Source organism: Schistocerca piceifrons, chromosome 3 (assembly GCF_021461385.2).
Source record: "Schistocerca piceifrons isolate TAMUIC-IGC-003096 chromosome 3, iqSchPice1.1, whole genome shotgun sequence".
Lineage (NCBI taxonomy): Eukaryota > Metazoa > Arthropoda > Insecta > Orthoptera > Acrididae > Schistocerca > Schistocerca piceifrons.
Genome location: NC_060140.1, coordinates 192,217,578 through 192,239,158, shown reverse-complemented (window position 1 = coordinate 192,239,158; position 21,581 = coordinate 192,217,578). Strand labels below are relative to the sequence as shown.

The 21,581-nt window shown below is 42.6% G+C and overlaps 1 protein-coding gene across 1 annotated transcript in view; it reads right to left on the bottom strand.

Annotated features, from left to right (window-relative positions):
- The window catches only part of LOC124788508 (macrophage colony-stimulating factor 1 receptor-like), a 335,265-nt gene that overhangs the window by 241,675 nt on the left and 72,009 nt on the right, over positions 1–21,581 (bottom strand). Inside the window, exon 3 of the mRNA XM_047255777.1 lies at positions 10,706–10,775. Coding sequence (XP_047111733.1) covers positions 10,706–10,775 — 70 coding nt within the window. The remainder of the gene's footprint in view (positions 1–10,705; positions 10,776–21,581) is intronic.

Below are 21,581 nucleotides of genomic sequence, written 5' to 3'. Positions count from 1 at the left end.
TTTGACCACGAAAGGTAGCTGTGCAGCATCCTCACTAGGCTGCAGATGTGTCTTGATCAGAACGTTGTTATGTGTAGTTGTCAGTGTATTAAGTCGGAGCGAAGTCACTTCGAGCGTGGATAAATTCTTGGTGCTCGTATGGTGGGTGTTTCCGTAACCAAGACAGTCGAAGTGTTTGGTGTTTCAAGAGGCATCGTACAGAAAATTTATATGGCATACAGGGAAAGCGGAAAAAAATCAACCGCTAAGTCACAAAGTGGACGGAAGTCTATGTTGAGTGATCATGGCAGACGGTCACTGAAGAGAACTGTGAAGAAAAATAAGAGGACAACAGCTGCAACAGTCACTGCAGAACTAAATGCACTCGTGAACCGTGTAGGCACCAAAACGACACGAGAGATCTCCATAATCAGGGAATTGCACGGCCAGCTGGATTCCAAGCTGCTCACCAGAGTCGCAAATACCCATAATAGGAAACCGTGGTGCCGATGACATAACATCTAGACTACGGACCAATGGAAGAAAGTCATTTGGTCCGATAAGTCTTGTTTCACATTTTTTCGAATTTCTGGACGAGTTTACGTCCCAAGAGTGAAAAATGGCGGGAGGTTCGGTGCCCGTTTGGGAACCTATAGCGTTATGTAGAGTTCCTAGATAACAGAACGCAGCATGTCATTCTCAATGGAGAGAAGTCTTCCGAAGTAAGAGTGATTTCAGGTGTGCCGCAGCAGAGTGTCGTAGGACCGTTGCTATTCACAATATATATTAATGACCTTGTGGATAACATCGGAAGTTCACTGAGGCTTTTTGCGGATGATGCTGTGGTACATCGAGAGGTTGTAACAATTGAAAATTGTACTGAAATGCAGGAGGATCTGCAACGAATTGACGCATGGTGCAGGGAATGGCAATTGAATCTCAATGTAGATAAGTGTAATGTGCTACGAATACATAGAAAGAAAGATCCCTTATCATTTAGCTACAATATAGCAGGTCAGCAACTGGAAGCAGTTAATTTCATAAATTATCTGGGAGTAGGCATTAGGAGTGATCTGAAATGGAATGATTACATAAAGATCATCGTCGGTAAAGCAGATAACAGACTGAGATTCATTGGAAGAATCCTAAGGAAATGCAATCCGAAAACAGAGGAAGTACGTTACAGTACACTTCTAGAATGAGAATTCTAATTCTGGAAACATCCCCCAGGCTGTGGCTAAGCCATGTCTCCGCAATATCCTTTCTTTCAGGAGTGCTAGTTCTGCAGGTACGCAGGAGAGCTTCTGTAAAGTTTGGAAGGTAGGAGGCGAGGTACTGGCGGAAGTAAAGCTGTGAGGACGGGGCGTGAGTCGTGCTAGGGTAGCTTAGTTGGTAGAGCACTTGCCCGCGAAAGGCAAAGGTCCCGAGTTCGAGTCTCGGTCCGGCACACAGTTTTAATCCGCCAGGAAGTTTTACAGTACACTTGTTCGCCCACTGCCTGAATATTGCTCACCAGTGTGGGATCCGTACCAGATAGGGTTGATAGAAGAGATAGAGAAGATCCAACGGAGAGCAGCGCGCTTCGTTACAGGATCACTTAGTAATCGCGAAAGCGTTACGGAGATGATAGATAAACTCCAGTGGGAGACTTTGCAGGAGAGACGCTCAGTAGCTCGGTACGGGCTTTTGTTGAAGTTTCGAGAACATACCTTCACCGAGGAGTCAAGCAGTATATTGCTCCCTCCTACGTATATATCGCGAAGAGACCATGAGGATAAAATCAGAGAGATTGGAGCCGGCACGGAGGCATACCGACAATCTTTCTTTCCACGAACAATACGAGACTGGAAGGGAGAACCGATAGAAGTACTCAAAGAACCCTCCGCCACACACCGTCAGGTGTCTTGCGGAGTATGGATGTAGATGTAGATGTAGATATTTCATGGGCCTCATCGTTACTGCCAAGGAAGATGTGACGTTTTTGGACGATCATGCTCATCACATGGCACAATCTTTGTTCGCCAATGGTGATACTGTGTTCTAAGACGACAGGACTCTTGTTTACACAGCTCGCATGGTCCAGGACTGGTTTTCTGACCAGGAGGACGAATTGTCGCATCTTCCCTGGCCGCCACAGGCACCAGATCTCAATATTATTGAACCTTGAAAAGGAGCGTCATCGCTCTCCACCTCCAGCATCGATACCTGAAATTGCCATTATTTTGCTGGAAGAATGGTATAAAATTCGCTTGAGAACCATACATGACCAGTATTTATCCAGTCCGAGGCGACTGGAAGCTGATTTGGAAAAAAAAAATGTCTCTGAGCATTATGGGACTTAACTTCTTAGGTCATCAGCCCCCTAGAACTTAGAACTACTTAAACCTATCTAACCTAAGGACATCACACACATCCATGCCCGAGGCAGGATTCGAACCTCCGACCGTAGCGGTCGCGCGGTTCCAGACTGTAGCGCCCTGAACCGCTCGGCCACAGCGGCCGGCGCTGATTTGAATGCCAACGGCATTCCTACTCGTATTAGGCCTAGTAATGTCTTTTTTGATGTTTCCATATTTTTGTCCACGCCCTATGCGTGGATGCGTAAACGCTTTTAAAAACGAATCGTGAGCTGAAATTAAGCTCTTGCAAAAAATCAAAATTCGCTTCAACCTTCTAACTTGATTAATGAAAAAGCTGCAAAAGATAAAGTCTGTGCAGCAAGCCCAGGACCGGATTATAGGCCTCACAGCAAGTAGATTGCCGCTTTCCTATTCGCAGGATGAGGGGTGGCGTGTTAGTCATGCGGCCGAATTTTACCGACGGTATTCATTTTGACAGTAGGCTGTTTGGAAATGGGACGGTGCTGGAGGGGTTGGGTCAAGTAAAAATCCCTCAACCTGGATTGAACACGGGATCTCAATGGCCAGTCTAGCGTTCTACTCGCTTTCTTTTTTTTCCTCGGCCTTCGGTCTGGGCGGACATCACATGACTCCCGATCAAGTTCATCGTTGAATACTTCACTCTGGTTTTTTTTTTTTATTATTATTACAGAGGGCAGCCAACCCTCTGAACAAACACGCTGAGCTACCGTGCCGGCACTCACGAGATCACCACGACCACTTGAAATAATTTATGAATTAACAATGAAATCCAGACATTAGCAGCTTATAGGCGTTGATAAATATCAACAGGGAGAGTTGCAAATGTGTGCCCCGAACGGGACTCGAGCCCTTGACCTTCTGCTTACATGGCAGACACACTATTGGACTGAGTCATCGAAGACACAGAGGATACTGCAGCTGCAGGGACTTATCTCTGGCACGCTCCCCGTGAGACCCACGTTACTTACTGTCCACACACTCCTGCCCACTACACTCACTACTTGCAGCAGTCAGTCTTCCGATTCCCGTAAGAGTTTGAGCAATGTGAGTGCATCCGCACTGAAGAAGATCATTGGCTTGTAAGCCTTGTGTGCATGAAGATGGTATCTGTTCTTTGTGACATGTCGGTAGATTGCCTGCCTCTAGTAATGAGTATAGTGGGCAGGAGCACGACAAATGTAGTGTGTGAAGAGTAATTTGGAAATGTGGGTCTCACGGGGAGAGTGCCAGAGATAAGTCCCTGCAGTCGCACTGTCCTGTGTCCTCGATGGCTCACTCGGACACAGCGTCTGCCATATAAGCAGAAGCTCCCAGTCGGGTCACATATTTTCAGCCGTCCCCGTTGATATTTATCAATACCTGTAAGCAGCTAATGGTCTAGATTTCATTGTAATTTCATTCTTCGAAAGCTGCAAGATCACCAATGGTTGTTGTTGTGGTCTTCAGTCCTGAGACTGTTTTGATGCAGCTCTCCATGCTACTCTATCCTGTGCAAGCTTCTTCATCTCCGAGTATCTACTGCAAACTACATCCTTCTGAATCCGCTTAGTGTATTCATCTCTTGGTTTCCCTCTACGATTTTTACCCTCCACGCTGCCCTCCGATACTAAATTGGTGATCCCTTGATGCCTCAGAACATGTCCTACCAATCGATCCCTTCTTCTAGTCAAGTTGTGCCACAAACTCCTCTTCTCCCCAAATCTATTCAATACCTCCTCATTAGTTAAGTGATCTACCCATCTAATCTTCAGCATTCTTCTGTAGCACCACATTTCGAAAGCTTCTATTCTCTTCCTGTCCAAACTATTTATCGCCCATGTTTCACTTCCATGCATGGCTACACTCCATACAAATACTTTCAGAAATGACTTCCTGACACTTAAATCTATACTCAATATTAACAAATTTCTCTTCTTCAGAAACGATTTCCTTGCTATTGCCAGTCTACATTTTATATCCTCTCTACTTCGACCATCATCAGTTATTTTGCTCCCAAAATACCAAAACTCCTTTACTACTTTAAGTGTCTCATTTCCTAATCTAATTCCCTCAGCGTCGCCCGACTTAATTCAACTACATTCCATTATCCTTGTTTTGCTTTTGTTGATGTTCATCTTATATCCTCCCTTCAAGACACCATCCATTCCGTTCAACTGCTCTTCCAGGTCCTTTGCTGTCTCCTACAGAATTACAATGTCATCGGTGAACCTCAAAGTTGTTTTTCTTCTCCATGAATTTTAATACCTACTCCGAATTTTTCTTTTGTTTCCTTCACTGCTTGCTCAATATACAGATTGAATAACATCGGGGATAGGCTACAACCCTGTCTCACTCCCTTCCCAACCACTGCTTCCCTTTCATGTCCCTCGACTCTTATAACTAACATCTGGTTTCTGTAAAAATTGTAAATAACCTTTCGATCCCTGTATTTTACCCCTGCCACCTTCAGAATTTCAAAAAGAGTTCTCCAATCGACATTGTCAAAAGCTTTCTCTAAGTCTACAAATGCTAGAAACGTAGGTTTGCCTTTCCTTAATCTAGCTTCTAAGATAAATCGTACGGTCAGTATTGCCTCACGTGTTCCGATATTTCTACGGAATCCAAACTGATCTTCCCCGAGGTCGGCTTCTACCAGTTTTTCCATTCGTCTTAAAGAATTTACGTTAGTATTTTGCAGCCGTGACTTATTAAACTGATAGTTCGATAATTTTCACATCTGTCAACACCTGCCTTCTTTGGGATTGGAATTACTATGTTCTTCTTGAAGTTTGAGGGTATTTCGCCTGTTTCATACATGTTGCTCACCAGATGGTAGAGTTTCGTCAGGACTGGCTCTCCCAAGGCCGTCAGTTGTTCTAATGGAATGTTGTCTACTCCCGGGGCCTTGTTTCGACTCAGGTCTTTCAGTGCTCTTTCAAACTCTTCACGCAGTATCATTTCTCCCATTTCATCTTCATCTACATCCTCTTCCATTTCCATAATATTGTCCTCACGTACATCGCCCTTGTATAGACCCTCGATATACACCTTCCACCTTTCTGCTTTCCCTTCTTTGCTTAGAACTGGGTTTCCATCTGAGCTCTTGGTATTCATACAAGTGGTTCTCTTTTCTCTACAGGTGTCTTTAATTTTCCTGTAGGCAGTATAACCCCTCGTGAGATAAGCCTCTACATCCTTAAATTTTTCCTCTAGCCATCCCTGCTTAGCCATTTTGCACTTCCTGTCGATCTCATTTTCGAGACGTTTGTATTCCTTTTTGCCTGCTTCAATTACTGCATTTTTATATTTTCTCCTTTCATCAATTAAATTCAAAATTTCTTCTGTTACCCAAGGATTTCTACTAGCCTGCTTCGTTTTACCTACTTGATCCTCTGCTGCCTTCACTATTTCATTCCTCAAAGCTACCCATTCTTCTTCTACTGTATTTCTTTCCCCCATTCCTGTCAATTGTTCCCTTATGCTCTCCCAGAAACTCTGAAAAACCTCTGGTTTAGTCAGTTTATCCAGGTCCCATCTCCTTAAGTTCCCACCTTTTTGCAGTTTCTTCACTTTTAATCTACAGTTCATAACCAATAGATTGTGGTCAGAGCCCACATCTGCCCCTGGAAATGTCTTACAATTTAAAACCTGGTTCCTAAATCTCTGTCTTACCATTGTAAGTAGGCTGTTTAGGTTTTTTTAATGGTAACGCCACGTAGCGCTCTGTATGAAAATCACTGGCTGTGCTGTGTGCAGTCTGTGGCAAGTTTACATTGTTGTCTGCCATTGTAGTGTTGGGCAGCTGGATGCGAACAGCGCGTAGCGTTGCGCAGTTGGAGGCGAGCCGCCAGCATTGGTGGATGTGGGGAGAGAGATGGCAGAGTTTTGAAATTTGTCAGACTGGATGTCATGAACTGCTATATATATTATGACTATTAAGGTAAATACATTGTTTGTTCTCTATTAAAATCTTTCATTTGCTAACTATGCCTATCAGTAGTTAGTGCCTTCAGTAGTTTGAATCTTTTAGTTAGCTGGCAGTAGTGGCGCTCGCTGTATTGCAGTAATTCGAGTAACGAAGATTTTTGTGAGGTAAGTGATTTGTGAAACGTATAGGTTAATGTTAGTCAGGGCCATTCTTTTGTAGGGATTTTTGAAAGTCAGATTGCGTTGCGCTAAAAATATTGTGTGTCAGGATAAGCACTCCTGGAAATTGAAATAAGAACACCGTGAATTCATTGTCCCAGGAAGGGGAAACTTTATTGACACATTCCTGGGGTCAGATGCATCACATGATCACACTGACAGAACCACAGGCACATAGACACAGGCAACAGAGCATGCACAATGTCGGCACTAGTACAGTGTATATCCACCTTTCGCAGCAATGCAGGCTGCTATTCTCCCATGGAGACGATCGTAGAGATGCTGGATGTAGTCCTGTGGAACGGCTTGCCATGCCATTTCCACCTGGCGCCTCAGTTGGACCAGCGTTCGTGCTGGACGTGCAGACCGCGTGAGACGACGCTTCATCCAGTCCCAAACATGCTCAATGGGGGACAGATCCGGAGATCTTGCTGGTCAGGGTAGTTGACTTACACCTTCTAGAGCACGTTGGGTGGCACGGGATACATGCGGACGTGCATTGTCCTGTTGGAACAGCAAGTTCCCTTGCCGGTCTAGGAATGGTAGAACGATGGGTTCGATGACGGTTTGGATGTACCGTGCACTATTCAGTGTCCCCTCGACGATCACCAGTGGTGTACGGCCAGTGTAGGAGATCGCTCCCCACACCATGATGCCGGGTGTTGGCCCTGTGTGCCTCGGTCGTATGCAGTCCTGATTGTGGCGCTCACCTGCACGGCGCCAAACACGCATACGACCATCGTTGGCACCAAGGCAGAAGCGACTCTCATCGCTGAAGACGACACGTCTCCATTCGTCCCTCCATTCACGCCTGTCGCGACACCACTGGAGGCGGGCTGCACGATGTTGGGGCGTGAGCGGAAGACGGCCTAACGGTGTGCGGGACCGTAGCCCAGCTTCATGGAGACGGTTGCGAATGGTCCTCGCCGATACCCCAGGAGCAACAATGTCCCTAATTTGCTGGGAAGTGGCGGTGCGGTCCCCTACGGCACTGCGTAGGATCCTACGGTCTTGGCGTGCATCCGTGCGTCGCTGCGGTCCGGTCCCAGGTCGACGGGCACGTGCACCTTCCGCCGACCACTGGCGACAACATCGATGTACTGTGGAGACCTCACGCCCCACGTGTTGAGCAATTCGGCGGTACGTCCACCCGGCCTCCCGCATGCCCACTATACGCCCTCGCTCAAAGTCCGTCAACTGCACATACGGTTCACGTCCACGCTGTCGCGGCATGCTACCGGTGTTAAAGACTGCGATGGAGCTCCGTATGCCACGGCAAACTGGCTGACACTGACGGCGGCGGTGCACAAATGCTGCGCAGCTAGCGCCATTCGACGGCCAACACCGCGGTTCCTGGTGTGTCCGCTGTGCCGTGCGTGTGATCATTGCTTGTACAGCCCTCTCGCAGTGTCCGGAGCAAGTATGGTGGGTCTGACACACCGGTGTCAATGTGTTCTTTTTTCCATTTCCAGGAGTGTATAATTTTTCAAAAGCGGACGTTTCATACCATTATATAATCTATCCCCAGGCTTTTTCCATGTATACAACCTTCTTTTATGATTCTTGAACCAAGTGTTAGCTATGATTAAGTTGTGCTCTGTGCAAAATTCTACCAGGCGGCTTCCTCTTTCATTTCGTAGCCCCAATCCATATTCACCTACTACGTTTCCTTCTCTCCCTTTTCCTACTACCAAATTCCAGTCACCCATGACTATTAAATTTTCGTCTCCTTTCACTATCATACATTTCTTCAATTTCTTCGTCATCTGCAGAGCTAGTTGGCATATAAACTTGTACTACTGTAGTAGGCGTGGGCTTCGTGTCTATTTTGTCCACAATAATGCGTTCACTATGCTGTTTGCAGTAGCTTACCCGCACTCCCATTTTTTATTCATTATTAAACCTACTCCTGTATTACCCCTATTTGATTTTGTATTCATAACCCTGTATTCACCTGACCAAAAGTCTTGTTCCTCCTGCCACCGAACTTCACTAATTCCCACTATATCTAACTTTAACCTATACAATGGTATCATCTTCATATATGAATTTATTTAGTTCTGTGAAATCGGTTGAATGGTATTATGTACACTGGGTCTCTCAAAAGCTTGGGAAAAGCATTTTACAGACGGTGGAGGATGTTTCAGGCGCTCGAAGGTACTGAAATGAACAATCCACGTCGGTTCATCCGGCAGACAACTTTTTATTACTCAACGCGCCACAAATGCATTGTTCATTTCAGTACCTTCGACCGCCTGAAACATTTAATCGTTTGTTATGCGTCCATGCTGGAGTTTACCACTATTTAAAGCGTGTTCAGTCTCCTTATCTAAGGTGGGGTATTATTAGTGACAGGAACATACACACATGCGTATAATGTATGATGCACCGGTATGTAATGTTCCGAATGTCCACAGTAACTTATCTTATCTCTATCGATAGGAATTTTACGAAAAACTGAGTTGTTCCAACTACAGTGAGCATGACAAGCGTCTCGACAAATAATTGTGCCTGATTGTCTGCTGAATTTTCTTTGTGAATACAAAAATGATAAAAGTACTTTATAATGAAGATACAAAATGAAAATAACTCTTTTATACTTTGTACATAAAAATAATACAACCATATATTTGTTGGATTGTCATTTAAGACATTAACACTTTAAACCTGTTCCGTTCCGTATGTGATTATTTCTTTTTCCTCTCTACTTCGAATTGTTTGTCAGTTGAGTTATTAACAAAAACATTATTTCTTCAAACTGTTTACATTTCAAACTTCCAGAGAAGGCGCTGCTTCAACAAACGCCACAGCCGCCTGAGTCAACAAATATCTGATACACTATGTGATCAAAAGTATCCGTACACGTGGCTGAAAATTACAAGTTGGTGGCGTCCTTTATCGGTAATGGTGGAATTCAGTATGGCGTTGGCCTTGATGTCAGCTTCCATTTTCGCAGGCATACGTTAAATCAGGCGCTGTAAGGTCTCTTGGGGACTGGCAGCCAAATCTTCACGGAGCGCTGCACTGAGGAGAGGTACCGGTGTCTGTCAGTGAGACCTGGCACAAAGTCGGCGTCCTATAGAATTCAGGTCAGGACTCTGTGTAGACCAGGATGTTACTGTCGTGTAACCACTCCGCCACAGGCCGTGCATTATGAACAGATGCTCGATAGTGTTGAAAGATGCAATTGCCATCCCCCAATTGTTCTTCAACAGTGGGAAGCAAGAGGGTGCTTAAAACATCAGTGTAGGCCTGTGCTGTGATAGTGCCACGCAAAACAAGAGGTGTAAGCCCCCTCCATGAAAAACACGACCACACCATAACACCACCGCCGCCGAATTTTACTGTTGGCACTACACACGCTGGCAGATGACGTTCACTGGGCATTCGCCATACCCACACCCTGCCATCGGATCTCCACATTGTGTACTGTGATTCGTCACTCCACACAACGTTTTTCCACTGTTCAATCGTCCAATGTTTACGCTCCTTACACCAAGCGAGGCGTCGTTTGGCATGTACCGGCTTGATGTGTGGCTTATGACCAGCCGCTCGACAGTGAAAGCCAAGTTTTCTCACCTCCCGCCTAACTGTGATAACACTTCCAGTGGATTCCAATGCAGTTTGGAATTCCTGTGTGATAGTCTGGATACATGTCAGCCTATTACACATTACGACCCTTTCCAACCGACGGCAGTCTATGTCAGTCAACAGACGAGGTCGGACTGTACACTTTTGTGCTGTACGTGGCCCTTCTCGCTTCGACTTCACTATCACATCTGAAACAGTGGGTCTAGGGATGTTTAGGAGTGTGGAAATCTCGCGTACAGATGTATGACACAAGTGACACCCAATCACCTGACCACGTTCGAAGTCCGTGAGTTCCGCGGAGCGCCCCATTCTGCTCTCTAATGATGTCTAATGACTACTAAGGTCGCTTATATGGAGTACTTGTCAGTAGGTGGCAGCACAATGCACGTAATATAAAAAACGTATGTTTTTGGGATGTCCGGATACTTTTGATCACATTGTGTATATTGCGAAAGAGAAATACAGATGACTGTAAGTTTACGTATTTATAATAATTATGAGCACCAAATATTGGTCTTCCGTAGATAACGTAGTCTTCGTAGTGAATGGCATGCGTTACTAAAGAGTACTGAGTAGTTCTGAAGATGGGTTGATCTATTACATGCAAGCAAAGCTTGCAACACACTTACCTTCGAGAATGGTCAAGTTGGTCGGCGGCTGTGGCGGCAAGCAGCGTTTGGCGCAAACTCTCCAGTGCTCCTGCAACATTTATTACTTTTTAGTTGGCTTGTACCATGTGGCCTACATGATAGTAATGCGAGATACATTTATCAAGAACAGCCGCAGGAAGACAGTGAGTTGCATGCTAAGACACGAAACGGATTACAGCTCATCTAGTACTCCTATCCAATGGAGTGCAGTTTTTATGCGGTATTTCACTGCGACTGATACTGCGTCGGCTCCTGTTTTAACTAAATGCGCAAAATCATCTAAACTAAATCAAGAGTAATTGAGTGTCGTTGAACTAAATCAGGTGACGCTGCGGAAATCTGATTAGGAAATGAGACACGAAAAGCAGTAGACGAGTTTTGCTATTTGGAAAGAAAAATGAGTGACTGTGGGAGAAGTAAAGAGGATATGAAATAAAGACTAACAATAGCAAGAAAAACTTTTATGAAGAAAAGAAATATGTCAACGTTAAGTATAAATTTATGTGTTGCGAAACACTGGGCATAAGTGCAGTTGGTGGTGACTGAGGACGTTGTACTGAACAACTTTACGTCAGTATTTACGTCATTTGTAGACTAATAACTATAGCTGTTACGAGTAGTATGTTTTAACGTTTCTTAGTGCTTCCAGGTACGTGTGGCAAGAGCAGACCAGTAATTCTCATTTTCCCCTGGACAGCAGATGAGGTGCACGCTTAAAGGGTAGTCTATACTGACAGGAGTAGTCAACTTAACAATCAGTGATGCAGTTACGACCGTGCGGACGGAAAACGTCAGGATGTATATTATGTGACGTGTTTGTGGGAAGACTGTTCGACGCACAGAAAGAAGCAACCAACACACTGATATGTACACATATTAACGTAGCACATACTGCATGAAAATATCTGTACACGTATCCGTTATATACTGTGTTTCCGAATTGCAGTTGGCAAGGCTGCAAGATAATGTGTCAAACTACGAAGATAAGGATCTTCGTGGTCCCTTTGTAAAACCTTTAGAGTCGGTTCTAATAGTCAATTTCTTTTGGAAGGTTTCCCACATTCATCTCGTCAGATGTCGGATATGGGTTGCATGTTAGTAAAACACAACAAGAATCATAGCTTTCAAAACAAATTCAGTTCAACTTTTAACATTTCGCTCGACATCAAAAAATACGTGACATGTTAATAACGCAATAAACCGATTATCATAATCGGATGCGTAGCATTGTAATCAAAAAAATTGTTACAGGTCAAATCCAAGTTCAATAAGCTTTTTTAAAATTTTACTCCCTATTTCTCAGCTTTGTGTACAATTAAGAGCATTTTTTGTTGCATATTTATTTCTATATCTACAGGATTTCCTGAAATGATATGATTGTTTTTCCATTTCAGATTTTAATTTTCAATATCAATGAAAAAAATATGTTCTGTATATGTTTTCTTACTTTGTTGCCTAACTCGTTGGGCTTGCCGGATATCTTCACATGTGTGTGTAATTTCAGATTGTCAAATCAAAAAGGTGACATCCATATTGATACTAATAAGATTAAAAGACGCACTTTGCATCTACTATTGAATTATGATTGTCTTTTTGGTATTCCAGTACTCTACCTCCAAAAAAGTAATGATATGAAAATATTTAATCTTTGAAATAAGTTTTTTTGTAATACCTGTCGTATAACATTCTTGAGGGCGCGACAAATTCTTAAGCTCAGCAAATCAATAATGTCCAAAACGGAAGTTCTAGAATCTTGCTTATTCTTGGATAAATACGAATGATTGTAAGTTTCTTGAAAATAAATAATGACAGGTCACATATTGATCCTCCTAGTCGCTTACGAAATAAATTTCCAAGAATGATTGCCTACCGAAGTTGCAGTGTCCAAACGATACATATCGAACATGCGATCGTAAGTCGATCATGTGACTCTGGTGGCGGGCGTGATCAGTTATTTGTGATCGTCAATTTTATCTGTTTCCCGTCGGTCCCTTAGTTGCTCTAAATTACATACATCCGCGAATTATTTGTGAGTTGCTAGGGAATCCCAGACGATTTATGTGGTTAGTGAGTGGGATGTCTGGTGTTCTTGACGTTTCCATGGCGGATTCTCTATGAAAAAATGTAATTCTATGTTTATCCAGCGTAGAAAATTGTTCGACTTATTGTCGCAAATATGGAGTACTACTGGACGAGGAAAGAAGGGACTGTGTACACTGTGGCGGTGCGAAGTGTGTAAAACTTCGTAAGTACAGTTTCGATGCTGAAATACCGTTTACAATTTCATTGTGGACAGTGTGGAAAACGAACGAGCATCAGGAAGAATATATGGTTCGACTCTTCCAAATTAACCATCCAGACCACCTAATGGACTTTCACAAGATTCCAACACCGACGACGAGTAAGGTAAGTCGTTTGCTTTGCAATTGAAAGTATTTTTGTAACGCTCTTCTTTTGTCGTTGCTGTAGCGACCACCGTAAACATACTCATAACGCCCGCCACCAGAGTCGCATGGCCGATTTACGATCGCACATTAGATATGTATCGTTTGGATCCCGCCACTTCGACAGGCAATAATTCTTGGAAATTGCCCTTAAGTGATTCGTCGTAGAAATCTGGCCTCTTTCTAGAGAAAAAATACTGCAAATAAACCAACCACACCTACTTCTGTAAATACATCCGCATCATATGTTTCTTGTTAAATTATCTGAAACTGAAAATTTCCCCACCTCTTTTATGTTCCTAATGATATTCACGTCTACTGAAAATCCGTTAGTAAAGCATAAGGCAACTTGGAAGAAAATCAAACGAGGGCAACGATGCTGGGCAGTGGCTCACAGAACACAACACGCGATGTCACTAAATAAAAAATCTCGTAAAAATCAAGGAAGGAGATCATTCGTTTCCTGACTGGAGATGTAAATAAATGCTCACCGGAAGCCAACGCGGCCGCAGGTCGTCGCTTCATGAAATTCGAATGAGGGAGTCAAATGGTGATGCATAAAGCAGCTACGAGCTTCTCCAAATAGGCGACTTTGAACGAGTTTTCATTTCCGCGTTTCCCTACCGATGTCCTTAGGCAGAATTATTAAGAAGAAATTTGCAGAATTCATTTCATCAGCCGGCCGTTGTGGCCGAGCGGTTCTAGGCGCTTCAGTCCGGAGCCGCGCTGCTGCTACGGTCGCAGGTTCGAATCCTGCCTCGGGCATGGATGTGTGTGCTGTTCTTAGGTTAGTTAGGTTTAAGTAGTTCTAAGTCTAGGGGACTGATGACCTCAGATATTAAGTCCCATGGTGCTCGGAGCCATAGGAACCATCATTTCATTAGGCTCAAGAGTAAAGTTAGCAATCCATTATTTTCTTTGACGCTAGCAGTCCTACAGCTAAACAGAAACCTGTACCATGTCGTCCTAGTTTTTTGAAGTCTACGTACTACACTCAATATCAGCTGTAACTCTGCATGTCTGCCACTACTATTTTCCACACTGCTGCTCCTTCCAGCGCCAAGCTACCAATACCTTGATGTCGTAGGACATTTCACACTAACACACTCCTTCTCCTGGAAATATCTTCCATAGACTTCTTTCTTCACCTATGATTTTAGTAACCTTTCCATTTTGTATTTTGTCTGCCTACATAATTTTTACTACTCTTCAACAACACAACATTTCAAATGTTTCTCGGTTCTTCTTCTATGGTTTTCCTGCGGTTCACATTTCACTTACGAACAGTACTGCGGTGAGACACCCACTTTCACGAACTTCTTGCACATAACAGTATTACACCACTGGCTATTAAAACCATAGTACCTTGAAGACGCATATAACAAACGTCAAAATGGCATGAAGCGTACAGCATGTGTGGGCATGCAAATGATTGGTCTTAGAGCACAACCGTACAAATTAGGTATTAACAACGTCATCTACATTATGCATATAAGGAAAGACAATACAGCTGGTTTCTCAGTCAGATATTGCATTTGAATGTCGGTTGTTTGTGGCAGTGGCAGGATTGTGGCCCATTGAGACTGCGGTCTTTTGTTCCGTGATAGTGCTATTAGCGTCGGTCAGTATCCCACGATTGTCATGTAAGTAAGGAGTCGATGAGTTCAGGAGGACCATACTCAATCAATGCAGAATCTCAGCAGCTCCATGCGACTAGCGCCCGAGAGGACAGCGCATTGTCCATTCTGTCATTCAGCATCATAAAGCCACTTCGCGTGTCTTTGTCTAGAAAATGGGTTTGTTTGCAGTAAGACACGTGTCGACATGCACAGTTTTGTTTTATATGACCAATCAGGATAATGTAAAACTGCAGTTCTTCTTCCTTCTTTGTTGTTTCCTACTTTTTCATTACTCCTTCATCTCCTCCCCATGCTGTGTTTTCCATTCTTCTGTCCTCGTTGTTCTTGGTTTCTTATTTCTTGTGCCGTGAAAAGTTATAAATTTAGTATTTTATTATTATCATTGATTATTTATTATTGTTGTGTTTGTTAAATCCATTCTCCATGGGCTGCAATCTACACCACCTTTCCGAAAATTTGCTTTATACTTGTTGTTTCTTTTTTGGATCAGTTTATAGCTAAATGGAATCTAAAAATTATTAGTAACTCATTATTAACACAGCATAGAAATTTCCACATTGTAGGGCCTCCAGCGTAATACAGGTCACGTTATGACATTTTAATGAATAGTTATTTCCTGTCAGCTGCTTAAACTTTATTGTTGTTTCGTACTATAAGCTTATAGTACGAAAGAACAATAAAGTCTAAGAAGCTAACAGGAAATAGTTATTCATTAACAAAATTAAAAATGGAAATTGGTTTAAAAAAGGCTAAGTTAACATACAGAGTCCCCTCAACAGCCGCTGGTTATGTGACTCTCCTGGAAAAGATTCGAGGTTTGCTCGCACACCGTCAGGGATCTACAGCCAGTTAGAAGCTGTTACTACTGTAACATCTCGTATGCTTTCCATTTTCCATCGTGCGTAGAAATTATGTTGTAAATTTTTTATAAAACATTAATTGGTAAATCAGTGAGTGACCTCGAACTGAGTTTACGTAAAGTCACAGATAAGGGTTAAATAATGCACATCTGTGCTAGTCTTCTCATATTCTTACTTCCGTAGAGGAAGACAACATGCATCCATATTTTGGAAAAAGAGTTACAGTCCGTTATTAGAGAGAAGTGCTCATAAGAGATCTAAAGTTTCCATTCTACCAAACTACTGCATTAAGCTCAAATAATTTATATTAATTAAGACTGATTGTTTTGAAAAGTTAAAAGATTAGACTTCGCACAATCAAATGTTATTATATGAGACATGGTACAAAATAAAGAAAAAGTATATAAAACATTTGTATTATTATTTTACAAACGATGCTAATACTATTTGAAGTTGTTTCCCCAGATCCCGCTTCAAATCGGCAGTCAAAATTATTTTTATAAGATCTGCCCCACATTCAATTGCCTTTACTGTGTCGCACGTATCATAAATTATATCTAACAAAATAAGAGGGGTGGATATTACGCTGCGCCTATGGAAAGTACAATTACGTCTACTGCCACAAGTATATTTCACTAAATTTGTGGAATTCCCGAATGTTTTTTAAGCGAAACTGCAATTCTAAATGCCACTTAATCTATGTGGCTTATATTTTCAAAATAAACGGAACCGCTGTAACCCTGAACAACTACATTAAAAGCTACTATCCCTTAACCACTGAATAACATTTGGGTAAACGTTCAGATACCGTCCGCTACACTGCCTTGCAGCTGTTCAAATCAACAATGGCCATAGGTGATGGTCTCAACGATGTGGGTAATGTAGGCGAAAGTCACAATTTAATTCGATGCATTGAATCTGCTTCACGTAGTATGTCAGTAACTACCATTCAGACTGTGTGTGTTGCGTGCTCTAAGCCTGTTTTGGTGATTTCCCAGACACCTGTTGAAATTTACATTTTAAAATTATGAGGAAATCGCATCGCCATACTGTTGACAGTCTTCCCCGACAATGGTCCTTAAAAGTTACATGTAGTCGGTTTTCTTCTATTACCTCTTCTCTATGTAGCTTACTCTGGAGAGTCATCCACTCCACAATCACATTCACCTCTCTCCTGGCGTTGTATTCTTGAAAGGCGCTCTCAATAAGGGCCGCGCCGAGTCAACAGCTGAATGTAATGCCTCGTCTGGGTGAGATATAATATAGCTACAGCCTTTCCCGGATGTTTGGAGGGATTCCCTAGACCTGCCAAACTTTATCAGGTGAGTTCCAGTTGCTTTGCCAGCTATCCATCGGCCAGGGCGTCAGCTGGACTTTATTGCAAATTCCATGCGTTAAACCTGGAACTTTTGATGGTAACATCGACTCTCTTTCAGTATCTGTGTTGTTGTTGTTGTCTCTTTCAAATTCTGAAGGTGGTAAGGCTAAAATACAGGGAGCGAAAAGCTATTTAAAATTTGTACAGAAACCAGATGGCAGCTATAAAAGTCGAGTGGTACGAAAGGGAAGCAGTGATTGAGAAGGGAGTGAGACAGGGCTGTAGCCTATCCCCGATGTTATCCAATCTGTATATTGACCAAGCAGTAAAGGAAATAAAAGAAAATCCGTAGATAAGAAATAAAAATTTTGAAGTTTGCCGACGATATTGTAACTCTGTCAGAGACAGCAATGAACCTGGAAGAACAGGTGAACGAAATGGACAGTGTCTTGAAAGGAGGATGTAAGATGAACATCAACAAAAGCAAAACGAGGATAATGGAATATAGTCGAATTAATTGAGGTGATGCAGAGGGAATTAGAAAGTAGGACACTTAAAGTAGTAGCCGAGTTTTGCTATTTGGGAAGCAAAATAACCGATGATGGTTGAAGTAGAGAAGGTACAAAATGTAGACTGGCTATGGCAAGGAAAGCGTTTCTGAAGAAGAGAAATTTGTTAGCATCGAGTATAGATTTAAGTGTTAGGAAGTCATTTCTGAAAGTATATGTATGGAGTGTAGCATGAAACGGAAGTGAAACATGGACGATAAGTAGTTTAGACAAGACGAGAATAGAAGCTTTCGAAATGTGGTGCTACAGAAGAATGCTGAAGATTAGATGGGTAGATCAAGTAACTAATGAGGAGGTACTGAATAGAACCGGGGAGAAGAGGAATTTGTGGCCCAACTTGTCTAGATGAAGGGATCGGTTGGTAGGACATGTTCTGAGGCATCAAGGGATCATCAATTTAGTATTGGAGGGAAGCGTGGATGGTAAAAATCATAGAGCGAGATCAAGAGATGAATACACTAAGCAGAATCAGAAGGATGTAGGTTGCAGTAGGTACTCGGAAATGAAGAGGCTTGCACAGGATAGAGTAGCATGGAGAGCTCCATTAAACTGAAGACCATACAACAACAAGAGCAACAATATCTGTTTTTAATATTTCTAAAATCACAACCAGTTATCCTACTAGAGCGGTTCCAAATGCTCTAGTTAGCCTTATTGACGAGCCCCTCAGCGTCTCCTGCAAGATATTTCCACATCGAGCTTTTGTCATGAGCAACTGCACCACGATAATTTCAAATGTGAGGCCATCTAAAACTTGATAATTCGAATTATTTCGTCAGTTCTTCAGATTATTGTTTTGTCTTTCAGTTTCAACTCTTGACACCCAAACACTGGCCATGAAGCAAGTGATGGACGCAAATATAACATTTTGTTAGCTACTGATTGCCAACAATGGAAGTCTGTAGGCGGTAGGTAGTTCCTGCTGCTATTACGCTTCACTTTAGACGCTTCGGAGCTGCGTTGATGATGCGCTATGGATAGATTAATTTTTCTTCTTGGTATGTGCCCAGATTGTGCACACAGCCTGTCTATGGATCGAATTGTCTTCTAACTTCAGAGCTGTATTTCTGTTAACGGTAAGTTTATCTTTCAGCAACATATACGTTGTCTTGTTTACTGCTACTGATAGTGTATTATTTCTGCACTAATATTGCATCATCAACGACTGTAATTGCTCTCTCTTCCGAAGTTATAAATTGGATTTGTGAGCTCCGTGTAAACGAAGAACGTGAAATAGCATCCAGTTTATTAACGTATGGAAACAAAATCCAGTCGTGTAATGTAAAACCACATATCGGTTTCTTGAACTGAAAAGAATAAAATTATCTCACTTCATTGCATATATACGCTGATATTTGTAGTATCATAGGACAAAACTTGATAGGATGATCTACATTGTAACCTAAAATTATTCATGAAGAACAGTACAAAAAGCATAAGGCGAGTCAATATGTACTTCAGAAGCCATAGATATAATGAAGGGCCGGCCGAAGTGGCCGTGCGGTTAAAGGCGCTGCAGTCTGGAACCGCAAGACCGCTACGGTCGCAGGTTCGAATCTTGCCTCGGGCATGGATGTTTGTGATGTCCTTAGGTTAGTTAGGTTTAACTAGTTCTAAGTTCTAGGAGACTAATGACCTCAGCAGTTGAGTCCCATAGTGCTCAGAGCCATTTGAACCATTGAACCATAATGAAGGCACAACAGAATTCACAAAACATAATCGTCGGACATTCTTATTTTCCAGTGACGTCATTTCATGCCACTGCGTCTGCAAGGATTTTATCCTCCTACTTCCATTCATTTCATTGCAGTGAACTAATTCATATCTCATTTTATTCGATTTACAGAGCGCTTTCAGAATCTTAACTGGAAGAACGCCAAAAGCAGATATAGGACTGAATATTGTTAAAAAGACGGAAAAATAATACTGGCGAGAAAGAATATGAAACCTTGTGTGAATAAAATATTAGTACATGAAAAAGTTAACGGAATTGTTATGAGCGTTAGAATTATTCATATGCCGTATTTTCGTACAAGAATAAATAAAAGAATCCACACAAAATGTTGAGTAAATAATAATTAATAAAGAGAAAAGATCAATTTCCTTCATCTGTCCAAAGAGACCTGACAAGTCTCTGATTGTTCCATAATTTTAGACCCATAAGGAACATCACATCAACCACTAGGATGCAGTTCAGTTACATGTTCTTCCAGTTTATCGTATTAAACTGTTCAAAAAACATTCCAGTTTCTGCGATTGTGTCAACAGATCATAATTCCACGAGGGCAGTTCAATAAGTAATGCAACACTTTTTTTTCTCGGCCAATTTTGGTTGAAAAAACCGGAAATTTCTTGTGGAATATTTTCAAACATTCCCGCTTCGTCTCGTATAGTTTCATTGACTTCCGACAGGTGGCAGCGCTGTACGGAGCTGTTAAAATGGCGTCTGTAATGGATGTGCGTTGCAAACAACGGGCAGTGATCGAGTTTCTTTTGGCGGAAAACCAGGGCATCTCAGATATTCATAGGCGCTTGCAGAATGTCTACGGTGATCTGGCAGTGGACAAAAGCACGGTGAGTCGTTGGGCAAAGCGTGTGTCATCATCGCCGCAAGGTCAAGCAAGACTGTCTGATATCCCGCGTGCGGGCCGGCCGTGCACAGCTGTGACTCCCGCAATGGCGAAGCGTGCGAACACACTCGTTCGAGATGATCGACAGATCACCATCAAACAACTCAGTGCTTAACTTGACATCTCTGTTGGTAGTGCTGTCACAATTGTTCACCAGTTGGGACATTCAAAGGTTTGTTCCCGCTGGGTCCCTCGTTGTCTAACCGAACACCATAAAGAGCAAAGGAGAACCATCTGTGCGGAATTGCTTGCTCGTCATGTGGCTGAGGGTGACAATTTCTTGTCAAAGATTGTTACAGGCGATGAAACATGGGTTCATCACTTCGAACCTGAAACAAAACGGCAATCAATGGAGTGGCGCCACACCCACTCCCCTACCAAGAAAAAGTTTAGCCATACCCTCAGCCGGTAAAGTCATGGTTACAGTCTTCTGGGACGCTGAAGGGGTTATTCTGTTCGATGTTCTTCCCCATGGTCAAACGATCAACTCTGAAGTGTATTGTGTTACTCTTCAGAAATTGAAGAAACGACTTCAGCATGTTCGTAGGCACAAAAATCTGAACGAACTTCTCCTTCTTCATGACAACGCAAGACCTCACACAAGTCTTCGCACCCGAGAGGAGCTCACAAAACTTCAGTGGACTGTTCTTCCTCATGCACCCTACAGCCCCGATCTCGCACCGTCGGATTTCCATATATTTGGCCCAATGAAGGACGCAATCCGTGGGAGGCACTACGCGGATGATGAAGAAGTTATTGATGCAGTACGACGTTGGCTCCGACATCGACCAGTGGAATGGTACTGTGCAGGCATACAGGCCCTCATTTCAAGGTGGCGTAAGGCCGTAGCATTGAATGGAGATTACGCTGAAAAATAGTGTTGTGTAGCTAAAAGATTGGGGAATAACTTGGTGTATTTCAATGCTGAATAAAACAACCCCTGTTTCAGAAAAAAATGTGTTGCATTACTTATTGAACTGCCCTCGTAGGTAGAATTTAACCATATGTTACTTTTTTGTCTGAAGAGTATGTCCCAAATAAATTTCTGTTAACCTCAGAGATCGTATATATCTGTTCCCATTGACAAAATATTTTCTAAAAGTCTGTAGGCAATCCAGTTTCTTCGGCTGTGACGATAGTTGATAGTTCATTACGAAAATCAAATTATATGTTTTTGTTAATCTCAGAAGTGGAATATACCTGTTTCCACTGATAGAATTTGTATTCTAGTAGTGCGTAGATATTCCAGTTTCTGCAACTGTGACAACAGCTCATAGTTCATTAGGAGAATTAAACCGTATGTTACGTTCTTGGGTTAATAAAATGTCACCACTGATGTAAAGTGTATCCTAGAACTCTGCAGGCACAAAGTCTTGCAGAGCTCTTTTCGTATT